Source organism: Camelina sativa, chromosome 10 (genome assembly GCF_030686135.1).
Source record: "Camelina sativa cultivar CO46 ecotype springtype chromosome 10, ASM3068613v1".
Lineage (NCBI taxonomy): Eukaryota > Viridiplantae > Streptophyta > Magnoliopsida > Brassicales > Brassicaceae > Camelina > Camelina sativa.
In genome coordinates this window covers 6,579,026-6,602,670 of record NC_141889.1, presented here as the reverse complement: position 1 = coordinate 6,602,670, position 23,645 = coordinate 6,579,026, and the positions used below count along the sequence as shown (strand labels likewise).

Genomic DNA, 23,645 nt, shown 5'->3' with positions numbered 1-23,645 from the left:
CCATCTTTCTAGCGTTACGAAGATGGTGATTGGTGAAATGTAAAAAATCTGAAATGAGGAAAAAGAAAATATTTATTTTGAAGATGCTTTTTTTGTGTCGGCCAATAATTTTGAAGATGCTTTAACAACAAACAACAACAAAAACTAATTTAGATGAGTTGAATAGCCAATCCAAAACCGAAGACGTCGTCTTCATTTACCCGGATCAATACGTGTCGAAATGAAAGCAATCCAATTCCAAATCATGTTTCTTCTGCTTTGTTAGTCAGAAAAATCAACGCATGCATGGAAAACTACTTTTACATCTTTTTTTTTGCTTCATAAACTTTGAATTAAGATATACAAAAAAACATCATTACATAGGATGTAATTAGTTAAAACACACTTCTTTTTTTTTGCTAAGCTGGTAAAATATAGTATTAAAGTAAATGTAAAATTATTAAAAACCGCATTACATAGGATATGATTACCCTGGCAAAAAAAGAACAAAAACATGATTACACTACTTACAAAATGGGAAAATAATATAGTTACCAAATCCAACATTCATCTAACTAACATTTTAGAGCACTTTTTGTGTAACGTTCTCACAAGAGTTCTCATTAAAAAAAAAAAAGAGATGGAGAACTGTCTCTCATTTAAGAATCCTTAAAAACCTTTTATATATATCACATATATTAATTTTATTGGTTCTTTTTATTTATTATTTAAAATTTAATGAAATACTAAAATTAAAGAACCCTTCTAAAACTCTACAGCTGTGGATGTTCTTACTTATCCACTACATTCATCTCTAACTAACCATAATTTTTTGTTGTTTTACAAAAAAAAAAAAAGATATTGGTTGTTTTATTCTATAAACACATACAGTAAAACCTCTATAAATTAATAATGTTGGACCAAAACATTTTATTAATTTATAGTGATATTAATTTATCTATAAATTAATAATTATTAATTTATAGTGTAAAATAATAATTATTAATTTATAAATATTTTTTAATAGTTTTAAAAATTATGAATTGAGACAACTTTAACAATAATTTCGGATATTCAAAATTTTATGGTATTTGAATTGAATTTGTAATATTTAGAAAACATTATTAACAATAAATTACAAGTATAATAAACAATTTCACTTATACACATAACATACATAAAATTAAATTTATGAATAATAATATAGATTGTTGTATTTTAATAGTCAATCAAACTATGAAAATGTAAATGATGGATCTCTAAAAATTGAAAACTTAAAAAAATGTAGCTATATTTATGACATGTTACAAAATATTTTATATCATTATAATTTGAAAATACAACATAACAGTTGTTTTGTATATATGAGCTTTAGGAGAAACATACATTATATTTTTTTTTCTTACATACATTATATATATATATGTAAATTTATATGATTATTAATTTATAATATTATTGGGACCATATTTTACATGGAGATTTCAGAAACATTATTATCTTATTATCTTATCAAATTTTGTTATTTTTTACACTAGCCGGACTTGGAACTGACAAAATTTATTAATTTATAGAGTATTAATTTATAAAGGTTTTACTGTACTTAAATTGCCTAAAATATAAGACATGACCAAACCGAATGCTAACAAAACCGACTAAACTCCAAGTGAACTAAGCCGACTAAACAAAATTTTGGAATTTATCGGAAAAAAAGAAAAAATCTAGGACCATTCCCTACGCCCTACCTAAGTACAACACAAATCGGCCACGATCGAAGCGAACGATGAGATATTAAATGACTAAAAATGTACCTAACGACCAACGGTTCCTCCGAAAGAATAGTTAATGCTCACCGAACTTGTTTCTTTATTTATCATCTCTCTATCAAGTATCTATCTACATAGTATCTATATAATGGAGTCAAAAGATTGAGAGTTTTACTTTTAGTTATCAACTCTTTATTTTGTGAGTTCTTCAGAGTCGTTTCTTACTTCGAAAACTCACTGGTTCTTTCTTACAGAAATAGCGTTTCTCCTCAAGAAGTTCACAAATGGTAAGTGGGTTATTCTCTATTACACATTTACACATTTACACTTATAATCTCAAAAAAACGTTTAACAACTTTTAGTAACTTTCAACAACTTCTCAAATGGTTTTAGTTGAGAAAAAAAAACTTCTCAAATAGTAAGTGGGACATAAATAGTTTGTACTTGTAATCTTTTTTTTTTTTTTTGTTTGATAATTCTATCTGTTCGAGATAGTAGTACAAACTAATTAAGATTTATCTAACATTTTATAACTCAAACCCCTGAATTAATGGAACGTAGCATATTGTTTGGAACGCTCTCTTAATAAGTACTGTCTTTTGTTGATTTATTTCCGTTTAATCATGTCTATTTAAGCCATTTAAGTCTTACGAGGTGTTTCAAAGAAAGGTTGGGTTCTCTTGACGTAGGTTTGCATCCAGTTTTCAACAATTAATCAGGTGTTTAGTATTCTTATAATGTTCTTTAGAATAGAAATGATCAATAATTTTTTTGCATGAAATATAAAACTACGATCCATATAGTAAAGAAACAAACTTACTAGTACTTATATAACTTTACTTATGTTACATAGTTTTGTAATTCATTATAACCGATATATATATATATACACATATATTATATAGTATTGATATTTTTTTTGTTAATACTAGTAATATTTGGCTCTTGTTTGTTTTTAATAAGTATTAATTAGTACCGAGCAGTGCATCATTTAAATACATGGGAAAACCCTCGACAAAAACATTTAAGCCTTTTTATGAAACAAAAAAAAAGTTTCTAAAAACTGGTTTTTTTTTATAAAAAAATTGAAATTGAAATTGTTTTTGTTTTTTGTTTTTATTTTCTTTCATTTTTTGACGATGCCTATCTCTAGAGCCGGGGCCATACATCGGTAAGGTATACACGATGCATGCATGAAAATGAACTCTCCAATTATTTCTTCTCTAGATCTTAAATAAATCGAAGAAAACCTTTTTCTTTTTATATATACATACACCCAGTGATTTTAATTTTTTTCCCAGATCCAAGAGAGGTATTAACAATTAACTGTGTACATAGAAGAAAAAGGTCCTACACCGAAAAGGAAAAAAAAGTACTAGTTTGTTATAGTAGCTATATTAATTATATTATCATGTGCAACCCTTGTTTTCGGGTGGGGATTTCCCTTACATTTACAACATGTAACTCTCTCTAAACAGTTGAACATGTCGCATAATGCCATAATCAAGTTATTTTTTCCAATCATTAATTATTTTCTTTGAACGTAAAGCTGCCACCTCAGCTGAACGTACCAAGATCAAACCTCCAATGTTACGGCGAGATGGTCTACTTATGCAGGAAGGATCTGCTTGGGGAATGCAGTCGTCGTGATCTTCCCATCGAACGGCTCAAATCGGTGGTGACATGGAACATCTCCACACTCCGTCCGCTGATATTTGGCATGTCTCCTTACAATCCCGTTCTCGGCGAGACTCACCACGTCTCCAACGGTCACATCAACGTCATCGTCGAACAAGTATTACATCATCTTTTCTCGATATAATAATAATAATAATATTACAATTTCAAACGAAGATATAGATATTGATATTGAATAAAGTTCACTAGATAATGACATAGATATTTTCATATGATATATATTAATATATATATATATATACGTATATATATTTATAAATATTTTTGCGTTTTTTTATGAAAGTGGACAAACAAATCATTTAACTGATTATAATCTTCATACTTGTCATCGTGATTGTGTGTTTTACATTTTGGCCTAATTAGCAGATGTAATTATGATTAATCACGTCATTAACTCTACTAATCATAGGAAAAAAATTGCAAGCGAAACTGAATTTGGATGTTAAGCTTTTAAAACCCTTAACATAGATGTTCAATAACGCCCTTTAAAGTTTTGTTTTGGTTCAGTTAGCAGCGTATGTTTCTAGTTTTGTTGAGCAATTACATCGGTAGTCTCCCACCGAAACTCTCATCGTTAAAATCAAGAAAAAGATAGAAAAAGAAAGAGAGTACGAGAAAAACGTGTCCCCACTTAAAAAAAAAACTTAAGAGTCTCTTCTTACACTTGTTTTTTTTATTGGTTTCTCACACTAATTAGTTTTTGTTATTGGTTTAATTGAAAAAAAATATTAATATATTTTATGTTCATGTTTAGGGTTATGTTCACACTACAATTGAGAAAAACCAAATTTTAGTTTCTGTATGTATGGTCCCAACGATTAAATTGATATGTTACTGATTTTCTCAAGAAACCAAAAAATTATTAAAAAATATCTTATACAGTCTGAATTTTAATGGGAGATTTCTGTTTTTAAAAATACCAAACTTTTTTTTCCCAAAAAATATATAATGTACCAAACTTTTGAAAAAACTCCAACATGGTACAACGTTAATTTTTCAGGTAGTGCATCATCCTCCGGTGTCCGCACTTCATGCGACTCACGAGAAGGAAAAGATCGACGTGATATGGTGTCAATATTTCACTCCTAAATTTCGTGGTATGTCTACTTTTTTTTCACTTAAATGTAGCAGTCAATTAAATTGTTGCTGCTACCACCAAAAGTATCTCAAAACAAAGTCTTCAACTATGCGTTCGTTTACTCTATAACCGAACCATCTCGTCTTGGTTCCGACATCTGATTTCTGCATGTACCAATTTTATATGGTTCATAAGGTGCTTACGTGGATGTTGAGATAAAGGGTAAAAGAGTAATGAAGCTTCTCAATCACAAAGAGACTTATGAGATGAACCAACCGAGACTAATTATGAGATTCTTACCGACGCCGGGAGCTCACTGGACAGGAAAAGTCAAGATAAAGTGTCCGGAGACCGATCTTGAAGCTGAGATAAATTTGATCTCCGATTCATTCATCGAAAGGTTCAGAGGCAACAACAATAGATCAATTAAAGGAAAGATCTTTGAATCTTCCACTGGTACTGAACTCTACAACATTTTTGGCCATTGGGACAGGTTAAAACATGAATCATAAATCACAAACTTTGTTTCCATAAGCTGTGTGAATAATGCCATTAACATCCTATTAATGTTTCAGAACAGTAACGGCTAAAAATCTAAAGACTGGTGAACTCGAGGTTATATACAATGCCGAGGAGAATATAACAGGACTCAAACCTCCAATAGTCAAGAATCTTAAAGAGGTAATGGAGAGCGAGTCAGCGATTATATGGAGTGAAGTAAGTGAAGGAATACTGAAGAAAGATTGGGAAAGAGCAAGAGAAGCTAAGAGCCTTGTGGAGGCGAAGCAGAGAGAGTCTCTGAAAAACAGAGAGGCTTCAGGTGAGTTATGGGTTCCTAAACACTTCTCAGTGGTCAAAGACGGTAAAGACTGGGACCTCTCACCGCTAGAGTCCACGGTTCCTCAGGCTCCACTCGTCATCACAGAAGCAGAAGGGGAGAAATCATAAATCAGTTTCAAGATTCCAACACTCTATGTTGATAATAGCTTCTTAAGTCATAGTATTAAAGTTAACATATACTTAAGCCGATAATGACATGTCCGTCAATAAGCATAAAGGTGATAAATGGTGTTTTTGTCACTTCATTTGAGGTTGAATATATCAAATATGTCATATCCATCTAATTCATAAAAACGAAGATTCAAAGGGCGGACCTATTAAGGGAAAAGTAGGGTCAGCTGACTGGTTAAACTTATTAATTAGTTGGTTTTACATTTTAGTGTATAGAATTCAAACAGCAAATTTGTATAAATTCTGTAGTGATACGCCCATATCCGACTTCAAACCTCCAATGTGACACTAATATTTGTTTTCTTTAATAATTGACCTCCCCAAAAAAAAATTCTGGGTCGGCTTCATTCAATTATACTTTTCTAATAATTGATTTGGTGACCATGACCATAAACCATTCACATGGATCATCTAAATGATTTTTAAAATTATAGGCAAATATTTGAAACTCATTTGGATGATTCTAGTTGGACTATTTGGATGGAGATGCTTCATCTAAAAATAACAAATTACAAATATATCCTTATTATACAAAAATCTATTTGTCTACAAAGTTATAAATAATATTTTTACAATTCTTACAAAATATAAAAAACACATGATAAATTCCCGCCAAAACTAAAATTAAGTTTTTCCACCAAAATCATAAAATCAAAAAAATTTCGCCAAAATCACAAAATCACATTTTCCCGCCAAAATCGCAAATTCATAGTTTCCCGCCAAAAACGTAAAATCACATTTTCCTGCAAAAAACGTAAAATAACATTTTTCTGCCAAAAACGTAAAATCATATTTTCCCGTCAAAAACGTAAAATCACATTTTCCTGCAAAAACACAAAATCAAATTTTCCCGCCAAAACCGCAAACTCATATTTTCCGCCAAAAACGTAAAATCACATTTTCCCGCCAAAAATGCTAAATTACATTTTTCCGCCAAAAATACATAATCTTATATTTCCGCTAAAGCTGCAATATCACATTACCTACTAATACGGTAAAATCATAATTTCCCATCAAAAACGTAAAATCACAATTTTTCCGCCAAAATTGCAAGTACATATTTTCCCGCCAAAAACGTAAAAACATATTTTCTGTCAACGTAAATTTACATTTTCCCACCAAAATGCAAAAATTAAATTTTTGTCAAAAGCACAACAAAAATTTCAGAAAATTAAAATTTATAAATGCCAATAATAATAATAATGATATTAGGATTTTTAGATTTTTTTTGTATTGAATAAAAATATACTCATATATATTTTAGATCAATAATTAAAATTAATATGGTTAAGATCAATATTAAAAAATATTATATCAAAACATGGGCATATTAATCATTTTCTATTCAAATCCATTTAGATGAGAATGTAAATAAACCAAACAAACTCATTTGCATTTAGATGCATCATCCAAATGAACTATTTTTTTGTCTTGTTTGTTGGATCATTTAACATTGAGATGAATCTTTTAAATGTATCGTTTAACTAGATCATTTAGATGGAAACGAAACAAACAGGGCCCATGTATAACTTCTTACGAGGGTCCAGGTGTATTCAGTCAAGCTGTAATATCTGTGCCAAATCAATGTTCATAGCCATAACTATAACTACTAGTTAAAAATTAGGGCAACCTTTTATAAAAGAATTAAGCCAGCCTTAATGACGAAAACAGGGATCTAACGACTAACCCCCCTCCAAATCCATAGTAAATGCTAACCCAACTCTCTCTAATTTGATACCCCCTATCTATGTTTCCAGCATTCTATATAATGGAGTAAAAAGATTGAATGTAATTATCAGTTAAGTACTGTGGTACAGAGTGGTTAGCTCTGGGTTGAAGTTTTTTTTATAAATATAACTCCTTGGCTCCTTTTCTTTCATTTACAGAAATAATCTCATCTCAATATATATATATATATATATATATATATATATATATATATCGTTTCTTCAACAACTCCTCAAATGGTAATTAGCGAGTCATACACTTTTTTGGTAAAGAAGTGAGACTAAATTTACAGATCTAATATATTTGGTTGTGTATAGGCAGAAGAAGAGAAAATGAGAAGACACCTCGTGCTAGCCAAACCTTTTTCCCTGGAAGATGAGAAAGATTCTGAGCACACAGCTTCGAATGTCATCCGCAAGATCCTCAGCCTCATTAAGACCGTACGCCCAGGGTCTGATCTCACCAATTTTCAGGTGTAACTCCTTATGATCCTGGTTGATGTAAACTTATGGCTACATAACAGAACGTCCATTTGCATATATTTTTTTTTGAAAACAAACATTGACAATTTTATAGTGAAGAAGAAAGAAAATAAGTTTTTATAGGATATGATATACTAAGTATTTTAGTGTTTTCCTTGAGAGTTATTAACTACTATTTTTGAACGTAAAGCTGCCACCTCAGCTGAACCTACCAAGATCACAACTCCAAAGTTACGGCGAGATGGTCTACAGCTTCAGCGGTAAGGACCTGCTTGGGGAATGCAGCCGTCGCGATCTTCCCATTGAACGGCTCAAATCGGTGGTGACATGGAACATCTCCACACTCCGTCCGGTGGTTGTTGGCATGTCTCCGTACAACCCTGTTCTCGGCGAGACTCACCATGTCTCCAACGGTCACATCAACGTCTTGACCGAACAAGTATTATCATTTCATTACAATTTTTAACAAAAACAAAAAAAAAATTATCATTTCATTACACGTTGAATTATTGATGGTCTAAAATGAGTGAAATGTTTTACAAATGTTTTAAAAGATTAGGTTTATTTATGAGATTTTCCATTCTAAAAATTATCAAACTTAAAAGATAAAAAACTCCTTCATGTTATAAACCGCTAATTTTTCAGGTAGTGCATCATCCACCGGTGTCCGCACTTCATGCGACTCACGAGAAGGAAAAGATTGACGTGACATGGTGTCAATATTTCACTCCTAAATATCGTGGTATGTTATTTGTAGCAGTCATAATGTATTCCGCTACATCCAAATTATCTCAAAACAAAGTCAAATTTTAAATAATCCGTCCAAGAACGAACACAACTATTTCGAGCATGCGTCCAGTTTACCCTAAGACCAAACCATACCATCTCGTATTGGTTCCAAAGTCTAACTTCTGCTGCACGTGAATCATTTAATGGTAGGTACTTACGTGGATGTTGAGGTAAAAGGTAAAAGAATTATGAAGCTGCTGAGTCGAAAAGAGACTTATGAGATGGACCAGCCGAGACTAATAATGAGATTCTTACCGGCGCCGGGAGCTCACTGGGCCGGAAAAGTTAAGATAAAGTGTCCGGAGACTGATCTCGAAGCTGAGTTACATTTGATTTCCGATTCCTTCATCGAAAGGTTCAGAGGCAACAACAATAGATCAATCAAGGGAAAGATCTTTCAATCTTCATCTGGTGATAAGCTCTACGACATCTTTGGCCATTGGGACAGGTAAAAAAATGAATCATAAGTTCAATACAGCTCTCAAGAATATCATGTCATTAACATACCATAATGTTACAGAACAGTCATGGCAAAAAATTTGAAGACTGGTAAGCTCGAAGTTATATACAATGCCGAAGAGAATATCACAGGACTCAAACCTCCAATAGTCAAAAATCTGAAGGAGGTAATGGAGACCGAGTCGGGGATTACATGGAGTGAAGTAAGTGAAGGAATACTGAAGAAAGAATGGGAAAGCGCAAGAGAAGCTAAGAGAGCTGTGGAGGAGAAGCAGAGAGAGTCTCTGAAACAGAGAGAAGCTTCTGGTGAGTCATGGATTCCCAAACATTTCTCAGTGATCAAAAAGGGTAAAGACTGGGATTGCTCACCACTACAGCCCACGGTTCCTCGGGCTCCACTCGTCATCACAAAGGCACAAGAATTCAAGAATTCAAAACTTTGTGTTGATGATAGCTAAAGTTATTACAATTCCATGTAACATAAACCAATCTATAAGAACTAGTGGGGAAATCGCAAAATGGAACTCTTATAACCAAAACTTTCTGCTCTAATTGCATATAACGGGCTTTCAGTTTCATCAAGAAACATCAAATACCAAGAATAGTTTCAGTTTCTTCAGAAAATTTACAGTATCTTAAAGATCCACCTCTGAGACATATCTGGAACATAATTAGGTCCAAGAATTGTGTGTTTTGGTTCAAGATCCTCTCTCAGACAGCTGTGCTTGTGTAGTTTGGGAAGAGGTTGACCAATGTGTCAAGAGTATCGGGATGGAACTTCCTTGCAAACAAATAACAAGGCCGTGTAATCCCATTCCATGTACAAGGCCAATGCAGCTCATCTCCATGCTTTAAAAGCACAAGTAAAAGTATTAAAGAGAGAGAAAAGAAGAATAGAGGCTATGAAGGGAGAGTCACAATTGCATACCTCGCCTACGCTGGTGACGTGTACACTCATGTCCTCGGACTACACAAGAGAGAAAAAGAGAAAAGTATAATAACATGCTGACTGTGACAATTTTTAATAATCTGTATCTTGAAACATACCGTGACATTTTTCATGAATTCTAATGAAATCTCGTTTGCTCCATACGTCTTTGGATGCCATCTTCGTTCAGACCAATCAACATACGTCACTGACCAGTTAGAGATCCCCATGGGATCAATCATCTGAAAGAAGAGCCAGCAAATAAACATGTTTCAGCTTCAAGAAGGCTTAAAAGATTGCAAACGATAGAGTGTGAAGAAGAAATAGCCTCACATTGAAGAATGTTGGCAAGTAATGTTCATCAGCAATGCAGTTCTTGTCAGCTTCTATTCCAGGCTGATATTTATAGAAACTTAATGTCAGACTCAAAACGAAGAGGACTGAAACTTTTTTATTGAGTTATACATCAAAAGATCCGAGAGACAAAAAAGCTATGGTATGAAACCAAAAATGTTCAGCTTCAGGACAAACTTACTCCACAATACTCGCGGAATTTTGAGTAGTAAAGACCATCGGCCATCACTATAATCGCGTGTTGCCGCTTCATTGTGAACCACTAGCAAGAAGAAAAGGCACAAATTACACAACAAAAAGTAACAAAAACTCAATTTTATTTTGTTTCGTTTTATGGCGGCAGTAGCAGGCTGCTACTAGCAGCATACTCATTAAGACTAAGCTCTTAGAGATTTAAGCCTTTACCTGAGCACCTTTTCTAAAATCTTCCCTAGCGATTTCTGGTAGCATGTGTTCCATATGTCTACCAGTCCCATGTGGACCAGGATCCACAAAACTTGAGAAACAGAGAGATAATGAACCTTGTGTCAGTGAATAGTAATGGAAAATATCAAAAAAATTGTTTTGTTTTGAGAGAGTAATGTACCTCTCAATGAAGCTAACGTTGGAGTACAGCAAATATCTATAAGTGTAGTCAAAAGTATGCAACGGTATACAGCTGTACAGAAATAAAAAATTTGATGTGATTCAGTCTGTTAGTACAAAAAACCTTTAAATAGGACACATTAAGCAACATTGAAACCATTACCTCTCTGAGAGAAGAACAAAGTGTTGGTTGTCGGGATCTTCAAGAGCGCTAACTAGTAACCGCTTCTCGGCATCAACCATAGAAATCCTTCCCCAAGTGACCTCATCACTGTGGATTTCCCTATCAGAAAAGTGACGGCTGATGTGAACTGGTCGTTCCTTTGAGGGGTGGATGTAAATTGAGAACTTGCCTTCATGACCCTTCACAACACCAAAAACACTATCAACAAACCAAAGAAATGTAGCTAAACATTTGGACATTGCATCAAGGTGTTTGGTTTGCTGTACCTTGAAAAATTCATCCCAGAGCTTCTCAAATGGCAAAGTACCAGGAGTCAAGAACAAGAAAGCGATTTTGGAGTTTTCGATTACGAAGGGAGGCGTTCTAAGTATGTCTCTGACCACTGCTCGAGCTGCAATCTCCTCATCAGTGAATTTCCTGACATGAACAGGTAGCCACGTGGAGAGAGCATCCTCGCAGCCTCTAGTGCTATAGAGACCATGACACGAGGAGCCCTGTTTTGGATACATGTGAGAACAGATCAGAAGCATGCTTGTCACTGAAACTGTCAAAACGACCCATAAGGGCTTCTTCAGAGATGTGTGGTGGTGGTGGTGACGTGGTGGCCCCTGCAACATCTTCTGCGTCTCACCCATTTGAAACTACAAATCTTAACACCTCCCTTCTCCTTTCTAACTAATAGGCATACAAAGATTGAATCTTTTTTTCACCTCTGCATATACTTGTCTAAGATTGGCATTACCTGAATGAAAAAAAAAAAAAAAAAGATTTGAGTTTTTATTGAAGAACAAAGACAATCAGAGATTAATAACTCCGGGAAACACGGAGAGATTAAGTAAAGTTTCAAACTAATCTTAAGAAAAAAAACTCCTTCAGACAGAAGCAATAAGCAAAATGCACGTTGTTCCTATGATTCAGGTAAGTGCAGGACATTCCTCTTAAACTCTCTTTAGCACATGTACAATGTAAACAACTCTAAGTCTAAGTCTAAGTCTAAGTGAGTGTTTCTCCGACCAAACTAAAATTACAAGCTACAAATCCCAGATTCAACTTCTTAGTAAACCAAAAAAATAAAATAAACTGGTGACACTGTAGCGAGCAACATCATTTGAAAAGAGTCAAAATACAGTTACCTCGAGCTGAATCGAAACGGTATGATGCAGAAAGATAGAATCTTTCTCCGAACCCAGATCTCAAAAGAATCGAATTTGATCCTCTTCGTTAAGATCTAGGGGCAAAAAATAAAAATAGTGGATTCAACGAATGTGAGAGGGTCAAAAGAGAGAGAGAGACGCAAGAGGGAAAGTTTCCTTTTTTGCTTTTAAGGAAAGAAAAACAAAACTTTAGTCTTTAAAAACATGGACACACACAACAAGTGGAAGACGACGATTCAGATCGTTTTGGTTTCCTTCTTTTTATACCTGAGGACTAGTACTACTACTACTTCCCCTGATTCGTTTTCTCTCTCTCTCTCTCTCTCTTGAATTTGATTGAAATAAAGGAAGAGACTTTTTGGTGAAACCAACAAGTCTTCCTCCAGTGATTGAATTCGAAACCAAAGAGAGAGGAGAAGGACTACAATACATTATTAAACACTTGGCTTTCTATTTTCTCCAATAATTTCTATTAATTTCTTGTTATTAAACAAAGTTATATAAAACTCTCAAAAGAATCTACATTTCTATTTTCTTTTGGATTTGAGTTGGCTTCACGACTCTATAACCCTTTTTAAATAAATAAAAAAAATCAAATTTTAATTGTTTAGCCACCTTCTGCTATCATTAAACAAAGCAGAGAGTATTCATTTCTATAATGTGGGCAAATGGAAAAATAAAACTAGTCCAAGTGGAAGGTATCAAAATAACGAATTTTAGTTCTGTCATCGCACTTCTTGACTATTCATGACAGTCGCCGCTTTGTGCCTTCCACGACGGCGAAGGATCTGCTTATTAACACTAATTTATTTTTTAATTTTGTTTTTATTTAGGCCATCACTACTAAATTATTCAAATAAAAGTTTTGTTTAGGTTAGGAAGCCTGACCCTTTGAAGTACTTAGAAATGAGTGGAAGTACATGGGACTTTGAGGCGTCTCCTAGCATTATGAGCCAAAAAAAAAAAAAAAAAATGCATATCAAAAGATTAGACTAGTAAAGAGTAGCCCTCGTACCTATTATTCGGGATTCACTATCCAATTTGAGATGCGTTCATATCCGTTCTGGAAAACCGGATATCCAGTATAGGTGAATCCGGATTCGGATAGTGGATTTACAAATCCTAGCGGATTCGGCTCCAAATCCGGATAGTGATAATAACTAGAACTGAATATCCAGATATCAGGGTAGATAGATTGCATGTTTGACATGTTTTAATTGGGTTTATGTTTGTTTTAATTGGACATATTTTAATGGGCAAACATATCATAAACAACAAACATAAAGTCCAGCTATTTTATTAGAGCCCATAAGCCCAATTAATCTCACTTCATCGTTAATGGCAAAGAATCACAATCTTTCACAAAAAAATTAGGTTTACGCCGCTGTAAAAAAAAAAGAAAAAACAATGTTGTCTGGTTGCTTGTGGTTGCGATTGTGAGAAAGAGAATAGAGAGGGATCGAAACTCAAGGCTTGATTCTTCTACTGCATATCTTTCTTTGGAGCTTCTTCGAAAGGTAAACAAACTCTCTCACCATTCATCGATTCAAATCAAGTATCTTCCTTGAAGGTGTCCTTCCGTCTCAGGGCTAGTAAAGAGTTGTACGAAATAGTGAGGTGAAAACAGAATATTCGTCTTTCAAGTGTCTTCTCATTGGCCCATTTGGATGGTAATGGACTATTTTTGTTTTGGATCGACAACAACGAACGTAGTAGACAGTTTTCTTCTGAAAAATTGCATCAACCATAACCGAAAAAGCATGGTTTCAATGACATTTCTTTGTGCTCTATTTGTGTATGACTTTAGAAAATTTCTTTACGCAAAGTACAAAGAAATTCCCATTTTAAGATTGTGATGGATAGATCGGATAGTAGTTCTTTTTTTTTTTTTCTTAAATTAAATGGAAGGTAGATACATAACGTCTGCTTGGATATTAATTACTACGTTGAAGCCATTAAAAGTATCTCATTCCATAACATCGCATTCACAGTTATTTAGAGTATGACCAAAGTCAACCAGTTTTACTTTGCAAAATCATCTGGGATTTAACCTGCGGTATACCGCCGGCCAATTTTTTTAAAAAAAATTTAAATTAACAAAAAGTTATATTGTATGTTGTAGTGTTTTTGACCATGTCTATAATGTTTTTAATTCTCATTTTGTGTTTTTGGGATATCGTTGGTATAAATCTATTGATTATCTAAAAGTACATAATAATTTGAAAGTATGTTCTTAATAAATAGATGGTATTCTTAATAAATAGATGGTCTCCTAAGTATATTAAAGTATAATATAATAGTGTGGATTGTAATCTAAGTTAGATTGTCATATATTTTACATTTAGAAAATAGTTTTAGACTACTTAAAATTTGAAATTGTTACATTAAACTATATAGTTCATATGTTATGATATGAACATGTTGATACTGTTTAGGAAATCTATTACTTGGTTTATAATTAAAATTTTCACTTAATTTGGTTGTAATGAGAAAGTATATATAATATCATAACACATAAACATCTAATAATATATATACTATAATTTATTTTGAATTTGTTTTTGGATTCTTACCCAATAACATTTTTGGATATGGGAATTAGATATGTCGGAGGCCCATTTTGGATTGTGAAGCCCATAATTATCTGATATTATGAGAAGTCAAGTAGAAAAAAAAAAAAAATTCTTTTCGGTGTCTTCTCGAGTTTTAGATCTACGTGATACTCTTCATGGGCGATTCACAAGAACTTACATAATGGCGATCTCCGATTTACAATCAGATGTAACGATGAAAGCGAGAAGGTATTCTTTATTCAAATTTGCCATTTACATATATTTTGATATTCTACCTCAATGGGATTTTCGATTTTGATTGCCATATTTTTCATCTGCAATTTCGTGTTTATAAACTCGCGTCTGTGTCACAATCAATCCTGCAATTTTGTGTTTCTTAACACGTCTAGTTATAATTTCAACGATGACTGCTACTTCTTTAAGGAGTAAGTCTCAGTTTTACTTAATCGATTAATCTTCTCGTCTGTAACAGTATTTCTCGCTATGAGTCTGTTCAAGTCCGTCAAATATAATTTAGAGGGTCAATCAAGGTTGAATCTTCTGAAACTTGGATTACTGCACTGATGTGCGGCCAACCCTTCTTGTTGGGAATGAAAAACACATTTTGTAAAGTAGATACAAACCTCAACAGAATCCAACAACAACGCAATGGTTTTCCTTGGATATTGATTAAGGTCCTCCTCGTTTACAGCCATAATCTGGAACCTTGGGATTGCCTCACGAAATGCTAATGACAGACCATCAGCAGGCAGCCTGTGTGTAAACACAATTCATATGCAATTTTTTTCAGCATTATATATAAGTCAGATGTGGGAATATCTAATATTTGTAATGGCTTACGCTTTGATGAAAGCATCGACTTCAGGCCAGGCTGGATTGAGGTGAAGTTGTGAAACGTCAAAAGATTTTGGCAAACCTGAGGACGCAAACAACAATGTCACCGTTAGCATCATTGCATGCTCTATAAACTTGCTCAGCGAATCCACCCCACAAGGTACACGCCATTCTCTCATCACTATTACATATCACTTGTTAAACAATTTACAATAATGATAAAAACAAAAATAACAAAATTACTGAAAATATTGATAAAATCTAACCTCTCATCTCGCAACTCAAATTCGAGTTTCTGATTTGGTTTGTTGTTAACTTCAAGGGGCTCTATCTCACCAATGTTTACAACTTGTCCAACCACATCTAAACGTGGATTTAAGAAAAGTAATTAGAATTTATTTTGCAACTGTGTTGCTTGAAACACAATGTAATAAAAAGTGATAAGTCATGTATATAGTACTAACCAATCAACATGTTGGGATTCAGTTCACCACTGAGAATCTTCTGAAACTTGGCCAAGCTTAAGAAGTTGGAATCCGATTTTGGATCACTTCTCGTAACCATAGTCCCGTTTACAAAATTCATCTTGTAAAGATGATTTATGGGACGAAATTGTCCATTGGCATGTGTTAAAGAAAAAGTCTATATGAATTTCCACTCACCAACAGTTAGGTGGTTCACGTAACGTGTAACCAAGTCTTTTTTGACTGAGGCATGGATTTTCATTCCTTGAAATGATTAAAATAGAGAATCATAAGATGCATGCCATACATAAAATGTATACTACATAAATTACTTACAGTTTCATCAGCCAGAATTAATTCTAGGGGTTCTCCAGTACGCCACTTATGCAGGACCTTAACTTGAACTCTCCATGCTGTCTTGTACGGACGGATATCTTGCAGGAATACAAATGATGCAGCCATTTCTCTCGATTAGTGGTTGGATATGCAGGATGTAGGTTTTAGCTGTGAGTGTTGGTATATTATTGTTCGTGAATATAGTATTTATAGATTCCAATATGTTTGATGACCAAGGGTATTGTAATCGCTGTATTAATTCAAAGCGAGATTACAATAATCTCTGTGTTATTAAGACAATGATTTTGCCCTTCAACATTAGTTTCCAAATAATCTATATAGAGAATTAAAAGTTTGGCTTGGTTGTAAAGTTTTGTATTTGTTTGGGAATTTGAATTAAGTGGGATGATATTTATGCATTCGATTACACGTTTTAGGAATATAGGATGTTAAATGATTGTACTATTGAGATTTGTAGAGATTATAGGAATCAAATGTGAGAGATTATGGCATTAAAATATAAATGTATTGGTCGATTTCTCAAATTATAGTAATTTAGTGCATTGAATGTTTAGGGACGAAGGTCGATTTCTCAAATTTTAGTAATTTAGTGCATTGAATGTTTAGGGACCAATGCAGTAAAATATAATTTATATTGATGGTCGATTCTCCATTTTAAGTAACTTAGTGCATTGAATGTTTAGGGACTAATATTGTAAATAAGCAACAATAAAAGGGTAGAAACAAAAATGTACTTCAAAAATGTATATATAGATTGGACTAGTTTTAAAGGTAAAAAAAAACTAAAAAGTTTGCCTATAAGTATGGTTACCTTCTTCTAGAAGACTAGCTAGAACCATTGTATTTTTGATCTGCTTCTGATCAAATATATTCAAGATAAAACGGTAATTTATAATTTGAGTAAAAAAAAAGTGGTAATTTATAAAATCATGAGAATATCTTCATGAAAAGTAATCCAAAAGAAAGTTCAAGAGCTATGAAAAATTAGGAACAATCAACAGTAATCCAAAATCTGTTTTGTGATATGATAAGAGATGATGAATGATTATTCAAATGGATCATTAGTAACTCCCGCATCTTCTCAGGTTTTAGTTGACACCAAATTTTTTCGTCTGACTTTGGACAGAGCAAATCAGCAAAATGTGAGTGCAAGTTTCTACGGCTTGTGTGGGCTCTTTAGGAACACAAACAAAGTCAAAAAGGTTAGGAATTGATAGGATTTGGGTATATGTCCGGTTTTAGCTATGAATCTTATACTCTTTTACAAAAATCAGACACGCTTCTTTTAGCAATTGAATTCAACTTTTTTTTTTATATTAGTTTTATTTTCTCAATAAATTTGTTACTTTGCTTTTTTTTTTTTTTTTTTTTTTTTTTTTGGCAAACTGTTACTTTGCTAATATATAAATTTGTTGTACATGTTTCAGTTATTCTTGCTGGTTTAACAAAACTTGAGGTTTTGTGAAAAGCTTTGGTTAATATTACTAAGAATTTATTAAGCATAGTAGTAGTAATTATCATTATCATTATTAGTAAAACCTAATTAAGCATAGTAGTAACTAAATAATAAAATTTCAACATGCTAGTAGCTTTGAAAAAGATTTTAGAAATTATTTAGAAGTACTAGTATTCCTCCCGTGCTATGCACGGCCATACGTGTGTAGTTTAGGAAAACCATAAAAAAATAGTACTGTAGAAGACAATTCTCTTTATTAAACTAATAAATATGATTAAAGAGTAAAGAGACAATGAATGAATCGTTACATATGATGAGTTAAGGTCAGTCATGGCCTCATGGGTGAATATGAAAATAAAAAACCAATTCGAACCTGTTTAAAAGTGGTTGAGTCTCGCTGACTACGACTCCCACCAAGCTTCGATCGTACCCAATTTGGCTTCATCTGAGCATCATGTCTCAAGAACCTTCTATTGTCCGAGCACACTATAAGTCTCCATATAATCTTCTTATCGCCGGAGGAATGTCTTCATGCGCTTCTTTTTCCAGTTTTTTTTTTTTTTTTTTTTTGAAAGATACGAAAGAAAAAGACATGGAAAGAAATACATAGGAAATATCAAATAGAGAAGAAGTTGAATTAAACTGGAGTTAAATAGATGATGAAACGGTTATAGATTGTGTTGCAGTTTTATCTTGATTCTTGAACGTATTGCTTGTGGTGTGCACAAATTTAGGGATTTAGGTAATTTACTTTTATTTTTATTAGTTGCACGATCTCGTGTACATTTGTTTTGATGTTTAAAAAAAAAAATTAAAATAAATTCTTATGTATCTTAATTTTATTGGATATGTGACTTGTGCTTTATAGGATAAGGATATTCAATCAAATATTTAAGTGATTTTTTATGATATTTTTGTCTACAAAACTATTGATTAAAAGCCATTTGTAGTTAGACTAACCATGACTTAAAAAACGTAAAAATGTCTTAGAATAAAAAAAAAAAAAAATAAGAAGAGAAAAGATAGGATTGGGCAAGAGATAATGGTTGGAAAGAAAGTCAAAACTCCATAAACTTCGCGGAAAAAGAAAGGATCCTCCGTAATGGTGGAAAATATGGGTTTTTATTCTTGCCATTACCGGAATAAAATCCAAACATTTAAAAATCAGCACTGACTTAGCCAAAGATGGTCACTTTAGTATATCATTCATTTCTCTCTCTCCTCCTTCCTCCCTGCTTCTCTCTCTCTCTCTCTCTCTGAGCACCAGAATCTAGGGTTTCTTAACAGTGAATCTTTTTTGCTTCCTCCTCAATAATCGTCTTCTGGTAAGTTCTCAGTCAATCAACTCACCTCACTCCCCCCCGTACACCACTTCTGCTCTCTTTAGCTCTAGGTTTTTTCTTTTTATTTGGGATTCAGTTCTACTTACACTCTGTTTCCTCTCTCTCTCTCTCTCTGCCTCTCTTTTGGGTTTTGCTCTTTTTTTGTTTTTTTTAATCTTTACCTAATGCGTGGACCATTTACATGGTCATGTATATCTGCTTCTAAGCCTATTATTGTCTTAGACTTTTAAAGGTTGTGCTCTTGTTTGTTCTCTGTTCTTTACTTTAAAAGGTTCTAAACTTGAGAACCTATGAGTGTTATTTGCTTATTTGCTTGTTTAAATCTCATTATTTTCTGGTGATTTTGATTTCATTGGTGATAAATTTGTGTAAAAGGGAGCTTTTTTTTCTTTTCTTCAGGTACTTGCGTTATAAAGCTCCCTTCTTTGGTGTAGAAGAGCAATACCCTTTGGAGAAATGGCAACTGAGAATCCTATTAGGATGTCCGAAAGCAATGAAAGATGGTCTAATTCTAGGCAGGTTTCTGTGCCTAATCGAAGTGGAAGTGCTCCACCGAGCATGGAGGGATCTTTTCTAGCTGTGAATAATCTATTGTCAAGACAGGTCGACTCTGGTTACACCGTGACTACTCATTCTTCTAAACACAGCCTTAACCGCATACCTTCTCCACCGATTTATTACCCTACTGAGTATCAGTTCATATACAATCGTGTAGGTAGATTTCGAAGTAACAAGGGATTGAATAAAGTTAATTCTCCCAATCATTTGTCCCCAGGTACACTTTCTACTCATAAGGAAGTGTCTGAGGATGAAAGCTCCCAACAGTTCTCTGTTAATAGTGTTTCAGATAAGACTAATGGGTTGGACATTCGTCTTTCCCCTCCTGGTTCTCAAGGTTTGGACGATTTCAGGCAGGTTCGGCTTCGCTTCCTTACCTTTAGTACTCATTAGTAACTTGTTTGTGAGTAGTGAAATGTCATTCTTTAGCTTTATAATAACTTCCAATTCAATCTCTTTTCATTGTAGGATGTTAGTTCTTCTAGGGCGACCCCTCAGCATAGTCAGTCTAACTCTTCAAATGGTGAAATGAATACAGCAGAGGAGGGTGGTAACTTCTCGGAGATATCAGATGATCTTATGGTTAAAGATAATGCTGCTTCAAGGACGAATGGTTCCACTGGCACTGAGAAGAGTCCTGATGATTCTGCTATCATCTCTAAAATGAAGAATACTAACATATCAGGATCCGGAACTGCTAAATACCCGCGAGAACGAAGGTATACAAGGCCAGAAAGGCAGCTGCACCAACAACAAAATAATGCAACTTGGATTCAAGGTGGCGGCAAAATGGGTTCTCATGGTGTAAACGATGCAGTTACGGGGACTGGACAGTTTCATTATGGACAACCTTACAAGTTCTCGGGTGATGGTCAGCCTGTGCTTCAGTCTTCAGGTTTTACTCCCCCTCTTCTTTACACTGCTACCCAAGCGCCGTATATGACTTCACCAGCTCATATGTATAACATGCAGTCTCCGGCTGTTTATTCTCCTCAGTATGGTTATGGACCATACACCAGCATGATCCCTCAATTTATGCCTGGATACCCTTCCCATGGTTCTGTTCCACTTATTGTCAGTCCAGATTTTATTCAATCTGGGCCAAGTGCGGGAAGTGTTGTCCACGGAGGTGAAATGCAGTATGCGGGACAACCTTCTTTCCCAGATCCTATGTATATGCAGTACTGTCAACAGTCATTCGGGCAGATGGAACCGCTAACTCCTAGGAACCACAACAATGCTCCTGAGTCTCAGAAAGATGATCCGAAGTTTCTTCGACAAATAAGAGGGCCAAGTAACTCTAATATGGGTAGAACGGGAATGGGAGTTAATTATTATGGAATCCAGCCAAATATGGGGATTATGGTGCAGTATCTTCCTACACAGCTCGCCCCTCCTCCTTCACCAGGTCCTGTTCCCTATGTCGAGGCATACCCTGCATGGCAGCAACAGGGGAGCTTGGAAGGTGGGAATGGCCCACGGTTGTGCAATTTTCTTGAAGGGCTGAAATCTGGGAAAGGCAGGAGGTTTGGTTTATCTGACATCACAGGACACATTGTTGAGTTCAGGTATGTTTTATCTTTCTTTCACGAGTCTTGTATCTTGTCTTGGGTTTTCTCCTAATCAGATAATAACAAACTTGAGTATAATCTTATTTCCTTTCAGTGCGGATCAACATGGGAGCCGATTCATTCAGCAAAAGCTTGAAAATTGTAATCCAGAAGAAAAAGCAGCTGTCTTTAGAGAAGTTCTTCCTCATGCTTGCAAACTAATGACAGATGTGTTTGGTAATTATGTCATTCAGAAGGTTTGTTCCTATTTGATCCCATGTCTTACAGTTTATTGTCAGACTCGACCCTTTTTATTGATTATTTGCGATATCTGTTTCAGTTTTTTGAATATGGAAACGCAGCACAGAGAAAGGAGCTTGCGGATCAACTCATGGGGCAAATAGTACCACTTAGTCTGCAGATGTATGGTTGTCGCGTAATACAAAAGGTACACACATCGCTACCTGTTGTTTGGAAATGGACTTTCTAAAAACAATTGGCTCATTGAGTGAAACTTTGTCGTGGTGTTAGGCTCTTGATGTCATAGAACCTGATCAGAGAGTTAGTTTAGCACGTGAACTTGATGGGCAGGTCATGAGATGTGTTCGAGACCAAAATGGAAACCATGTGATCCAGAAATGCATTGAGAACATCCCGGCAGACAGAGTTGGGTTCATGCTATATGCATTCCGTGGTCAAGTTTCCTCTCTCTCTATGCATCCCTATGGTTGCCGTGTTATACAGGTACATAACACTTAATTAAATGGTCTTTCCTTCTCCTGTTCTTGGTTTCTCTCGTTGTTACTCAAGAACCATGCATCTTCGCATTTTCTTTTCCCTTCTGTATAGAGGCTTCTGGAGCGTTGCTCACATGAGCATCAGTGTCGGTTCATTATCGAGGAGATATTGGAATCAGTATGCGTCCTTTCCAAGGACCAATACGGTAATTATGTCACACAGGTATGTGTACCATCTAAACTTACATAACATCAACTAAAGTCAAAGTAGACCAAAATGCCACAGTTAGTTTCATCAGATCACCACGTAAAACCAACATTGCTATTTTGCAGCATGTCTTGGAGAAAGGAACTTCTGAAGAAAGAGAGAGAATCGTGAGAAAACTATCAGGGCACATCGTGCAGCTAAGTCTACATAAATTTGCATCAAATGTTATAGAGAAGTGTTTGGAGTATGGTGGTCGAAGTGAGCGTGACCTCATCATCAAAGAGATTGCAGGGCCAGACGAGAGCTATGATAGTCTATTGGTGAGAGCTTGTGGACCAAACCTGATACATTTTCTTCTTTTAACTGATTGAATATTAATTGTAAGCCACTTTTAACAGATGATGATGAAGGATCAGTACGGAAACTATGTGGTGCAGAAGATATTTGAGACATGTACAGCTGATCAGCGTGCAACATTGTTCAGCCGAGTCAGAATGCATGCATCTGCATTGAAGAAATACACATATGGGAAACATATTGTTACTAGGTTGGAGCAGCCCTTTAGTGAAGGTATTAAAATTCCTCAACTCAAGTCAAGTTCGAATAGGCAGGTGCACAATCTAAATTCTTTGGAACAAATAAGGCTTTCCTCTTGATGTTGTATAGGCTGAAACAGGGCGAAGTAAACTATTAGACTTTCTTTGCTAGAAATAAGCGCTGTAGCACAAGACTGATTAGTAGACTTCAAATGATTGTTATATATGGGATCAAGAATGACATATTTTGGTTGGTTGTTTCTGCAGAAAATCAAGAATCAAGATGATGAGTGGCTCTTCTGAGTTGAAGGTAGTGGCCGACTCAGATTTACTCAATACAATTCGCTTTTCATGAAAGCTGGCTATCCATTGGGAAGATTTTAGATGATTGTGAAGGATGTTTACTTGGAATATTTATCGTAGCATAGCCGTTGTGATGATTGTGTGGCATGTTCGTAAATATTCATAAATGTATCAGTAGTGTACTTAAGTTTTGTTGTAACTGGTTTGTGGATTTTTCACCAAGACAATTCGAAACTTTCTTTAGACAGTATTACTACCGAAGCCAAATAATACATGCTTATCGTCCACAAGGCCTCCCTCTTCCGCAAATGTCTCGTGTGCTACACAATTTTATCTTGTATATCAGCACTCTGTTTTGAGGCAATAATTTTTCTCGTTCTTCTACCAAGAGGAAGCCAAAGTATGATATAATCAAAAGAGAAACTTGTCATTACATAAGAATTTGAAGCAAAGTAGCAGATCACATGACAATAGAAGAAACACCCCGCAAAAAATGGAAGCTCAAACTAAAACCAATAACCCTTCTAAGTT

At 34.5% G+C, this 23,645-nt stretch overlaps 4 protein-coding genes and 1 long non-coding RNA gene across 14 annotated transcripts; 4 read left to right on the top strand and 1 right to left on the bottom strand.

Annotated features, from left to right (window-relative positions):
* The first annotated feature begins 1,761 nt into the window (after window positions 1-1,761).
* On the top strand, window positions 1,762-5,645 carry LOC104717668 (oxysterol-binding protein-related protein 4B-like). Of its 2 annotated transcripts, XM_010435276.3 has the most exons (5): window positions 1,762-2,032; window positions 3,295-3,540; window positions 4,444-4,540; window positions 4,717-5,014; window positions 5,097-5,645. In XM_010435276.3, exons 1-5 carry the CDS (start codon window positions 2,030-2,032, stop codon window positions 5,467-5,469), a joined length of 1,017 nt encoding a protein of 338 aa, XP_010433578.1. In that variant the 5' UTR covers window positions 1,762-2,029; the 3' UTR covers window positions 5,470-5,645. The 2 variants fall into 2 exon arrangements, with proteins under 2 accessions (XP_010433578.1, XP_087325939.1); XM_087469813.1 differs by lacking the exon at window positions 1,762-2,032 and having other exon boundaries at window positions 3,044-3,540.
* A 1,681-nt stretch (window positions 5,646-7,326) lies between these two features.
* Window positions 7,327-9,529, top strand: LOC104717669 (oxysterol-binding protein-related protein 4B). 2 transcript variants are annotated; one of them, XM_087469814.1, is made up of 6 exons: window positions 7,327-7,499; window positions 7,578-7,733; window positions 7,933-8,181; window positions 8,388-8,484; window positions 8,682-8,979; window positions 9,052-9,529. In XM_087469814.1, the coding sequence occupies exons 1-6, from the start codon at window positions 7,497-7,499 to the stop codon at window positions 9,446-9,448; spliced, it is 1,200 nt and encodes a 399-aa protein (XP_087325940.1). In that variant the 5' UTR covers window positions 7,327-7,496; the 3' UTR covers window positions 9,449-9,529. The 2 variants fall into 2 exon arrangements, with proteins under 2 accessions (XP_087325940.1, XP_087325941.1); XM_087469815.1 differs by lacking the exon at window positions 9,052-9,529 and having other exon boundaries at window positions 7,334-7,499; window positions 8,682-8,983.
* LOC104717670 (Core-2/I-branching beta-1,6-N-acetylglucosaminyltransferase family protein) lies at window positions 9,521-12,656 on the bottom strand. Its single transcript, XM_010435280.3, has 10 exons — window positions 12,175-12,656; window positions 11,308-11,783; window positions 11,021-11,220; window positions 10,859-10,930; window positions 10,678-10,768; window positions 10,454-10,534; window positions 10,252-10,314; window positions 10,038-10,160; window positions 9,919-9,957; window positions 9,521-9,839 (listed from the first exon to the last, which is right to left on the bottom strand). The coding sequence occupies exons 2-10, from the start codon at window positions 11,674-11,676 to the stop codon at window positions 9,702-9,704; spliced, it is 1,176 nt and encodes a 391-aa protein (XP_010433582.1). The 5' UTR covers window positions 11,677-11,783; window positions 12,175-12,656; the 3' UTR covers window positions 9,521-9,701.
* A 2,141-nt stretch (window positions 12,657-14,797) lies between these two features.
* Window positions 14,798-16,821, top strand: LOC104717667 (uncharacterized). 7 transcript variants are annotated; one of them, XR_015568858.1, is made up of 4 exons: window positions 14,798-14,996; window positions 15,460-15,523; window positions 15,622-15,762; window positions 16,508-16,821. It is a non-coding gene; the product is annotated as an uncharacterized LOC104717667 (long non-coding RNA). The 7 variants fall into 7 exon arrangements; XR_015568861.1 differs by having other exon boundaries at window positions 14,868-14,996; window positions 15,241-15,523; window positions 16,441-16,821; XR_015568859.1 differs by having other exon boundaries at window positions 14,868-14,996; window positions 15,241-15,523; window positions 16,508-16,766.
* A 2,021-nt stretch (window positions 16,822-18,842) lies between these two features.
* Window positions 18,843-23,364, top strand: LOC104717665 (pumilio homolog 6, chloroplastic). 2 transcript variants are annotated; one of them, XM_010435273.3, is made up of 10 exons: window positions 18,843-19,204; window positions 19,622-20,137; window positions 20,249-21,348; window positions 21,446-21,587; window positions 21,671-21,778; window positions 21,862-22,074; window positions 22,180-22,290; window positions 22,401-22,595; window positions 22,674-22,845; window positions 23,079-23,364. In XM_010435273.3, exons 2-10 carry the CDS (start codon window positions 19,679-19,681, stop codon window positions 23,096-23,098), a joined length of 2,520 nt encoding a protein of 839 aa, XP_010433575.1. In that variant the 5' UTR covers window positions 18,843-19,204; window positions 19,622-19,678; the 3' UTR covers window positions 23,099-23,364. The 2 variants fall into 2 exon arrangements, with proteins under 2 accessions (XP_010433575.1, XP_087325938.1); XM_087469812.1 differs by lacking the exon at window positions 18,843-19,204 and having other exon boundaries at window positions 19,942-20,137; window positions 20,249-20,675; window positions 20,753-21,348.
* Window positions 23,365-23,645: the final 281 nt, after the last annotated feature.

Coding starts and splice junctions, on each gene's coding strand:
- LOC104717665 (XM_010435273.3), top strand. CDS start 19,679: ATGGCAACTGAGAATCCTATTAGGATGTCCGAAAGCAATGAAAGATGG. Junction 21,779..21,861: donor GTTGTCGCGTAATACAAAAG/GTACACACATCG, acceptor TCGTGGTGTTAG/GCTCTTGATGTCATAGAACC. Junction 22,291..22,400: donor ACGGTAATTATGTCACACAG/GTATGTGTACCA, acceptor GCTATTTTGCAG/CATGTCTTGGAGAAAGGAAC.
- LOC104717668 (XM_010435276.3), top strand. Junction 3,541..4,443: donor TCAACGTCATCGTCGAACAA/GTATTACATCAT, acceptor TTAATTTTTCAG/GTAGTGCATCATCCTCCGGT. Junction 5,015..5,096: donor ATTTTTGGCCATTGGGACAG/GTTAAAACATGA, acceptor TTAATGTTTCAG/AACAGTAACGGCTAAAAATC.
- LOC104717670 (XM_010435280.3), bottom strand. CDS start 11,676: ATGGGTGAGACGCAGAAGATGTTGCAGGGGCCACCACGTCACCACCAC. Junction 10,769..10,858: donor AACGTTAGCTTCATTGAGAG/GTACATTACTCT, acceptor CTGTTTCTCAAG/TTTTGTGGATCCTGGTCCAC. Junction 10,161..10,251: donor ACTTGCCAACATTCTTCAAT/GTGAGGCTATTT, acceptor CTCTTCTTTCAG/ATGATTGATCCCATGGGGAT.
- LOC104717669 (XM_087469814.1), top strand. Junction 7,734..7,932: donor CTGATCTCACCAATTTTCAG/GTGTAACTCCTT, acceptor TTGAACGTAAAG/CTGCCACCTCAGCTGAACCT. Junction 8,182..8,387: donor TCAACGTCTTGACCGAACAA/GTATTATCATTT, acceptor CTAATTTTTCAG/GTAGTGCATCATCCACCGGT.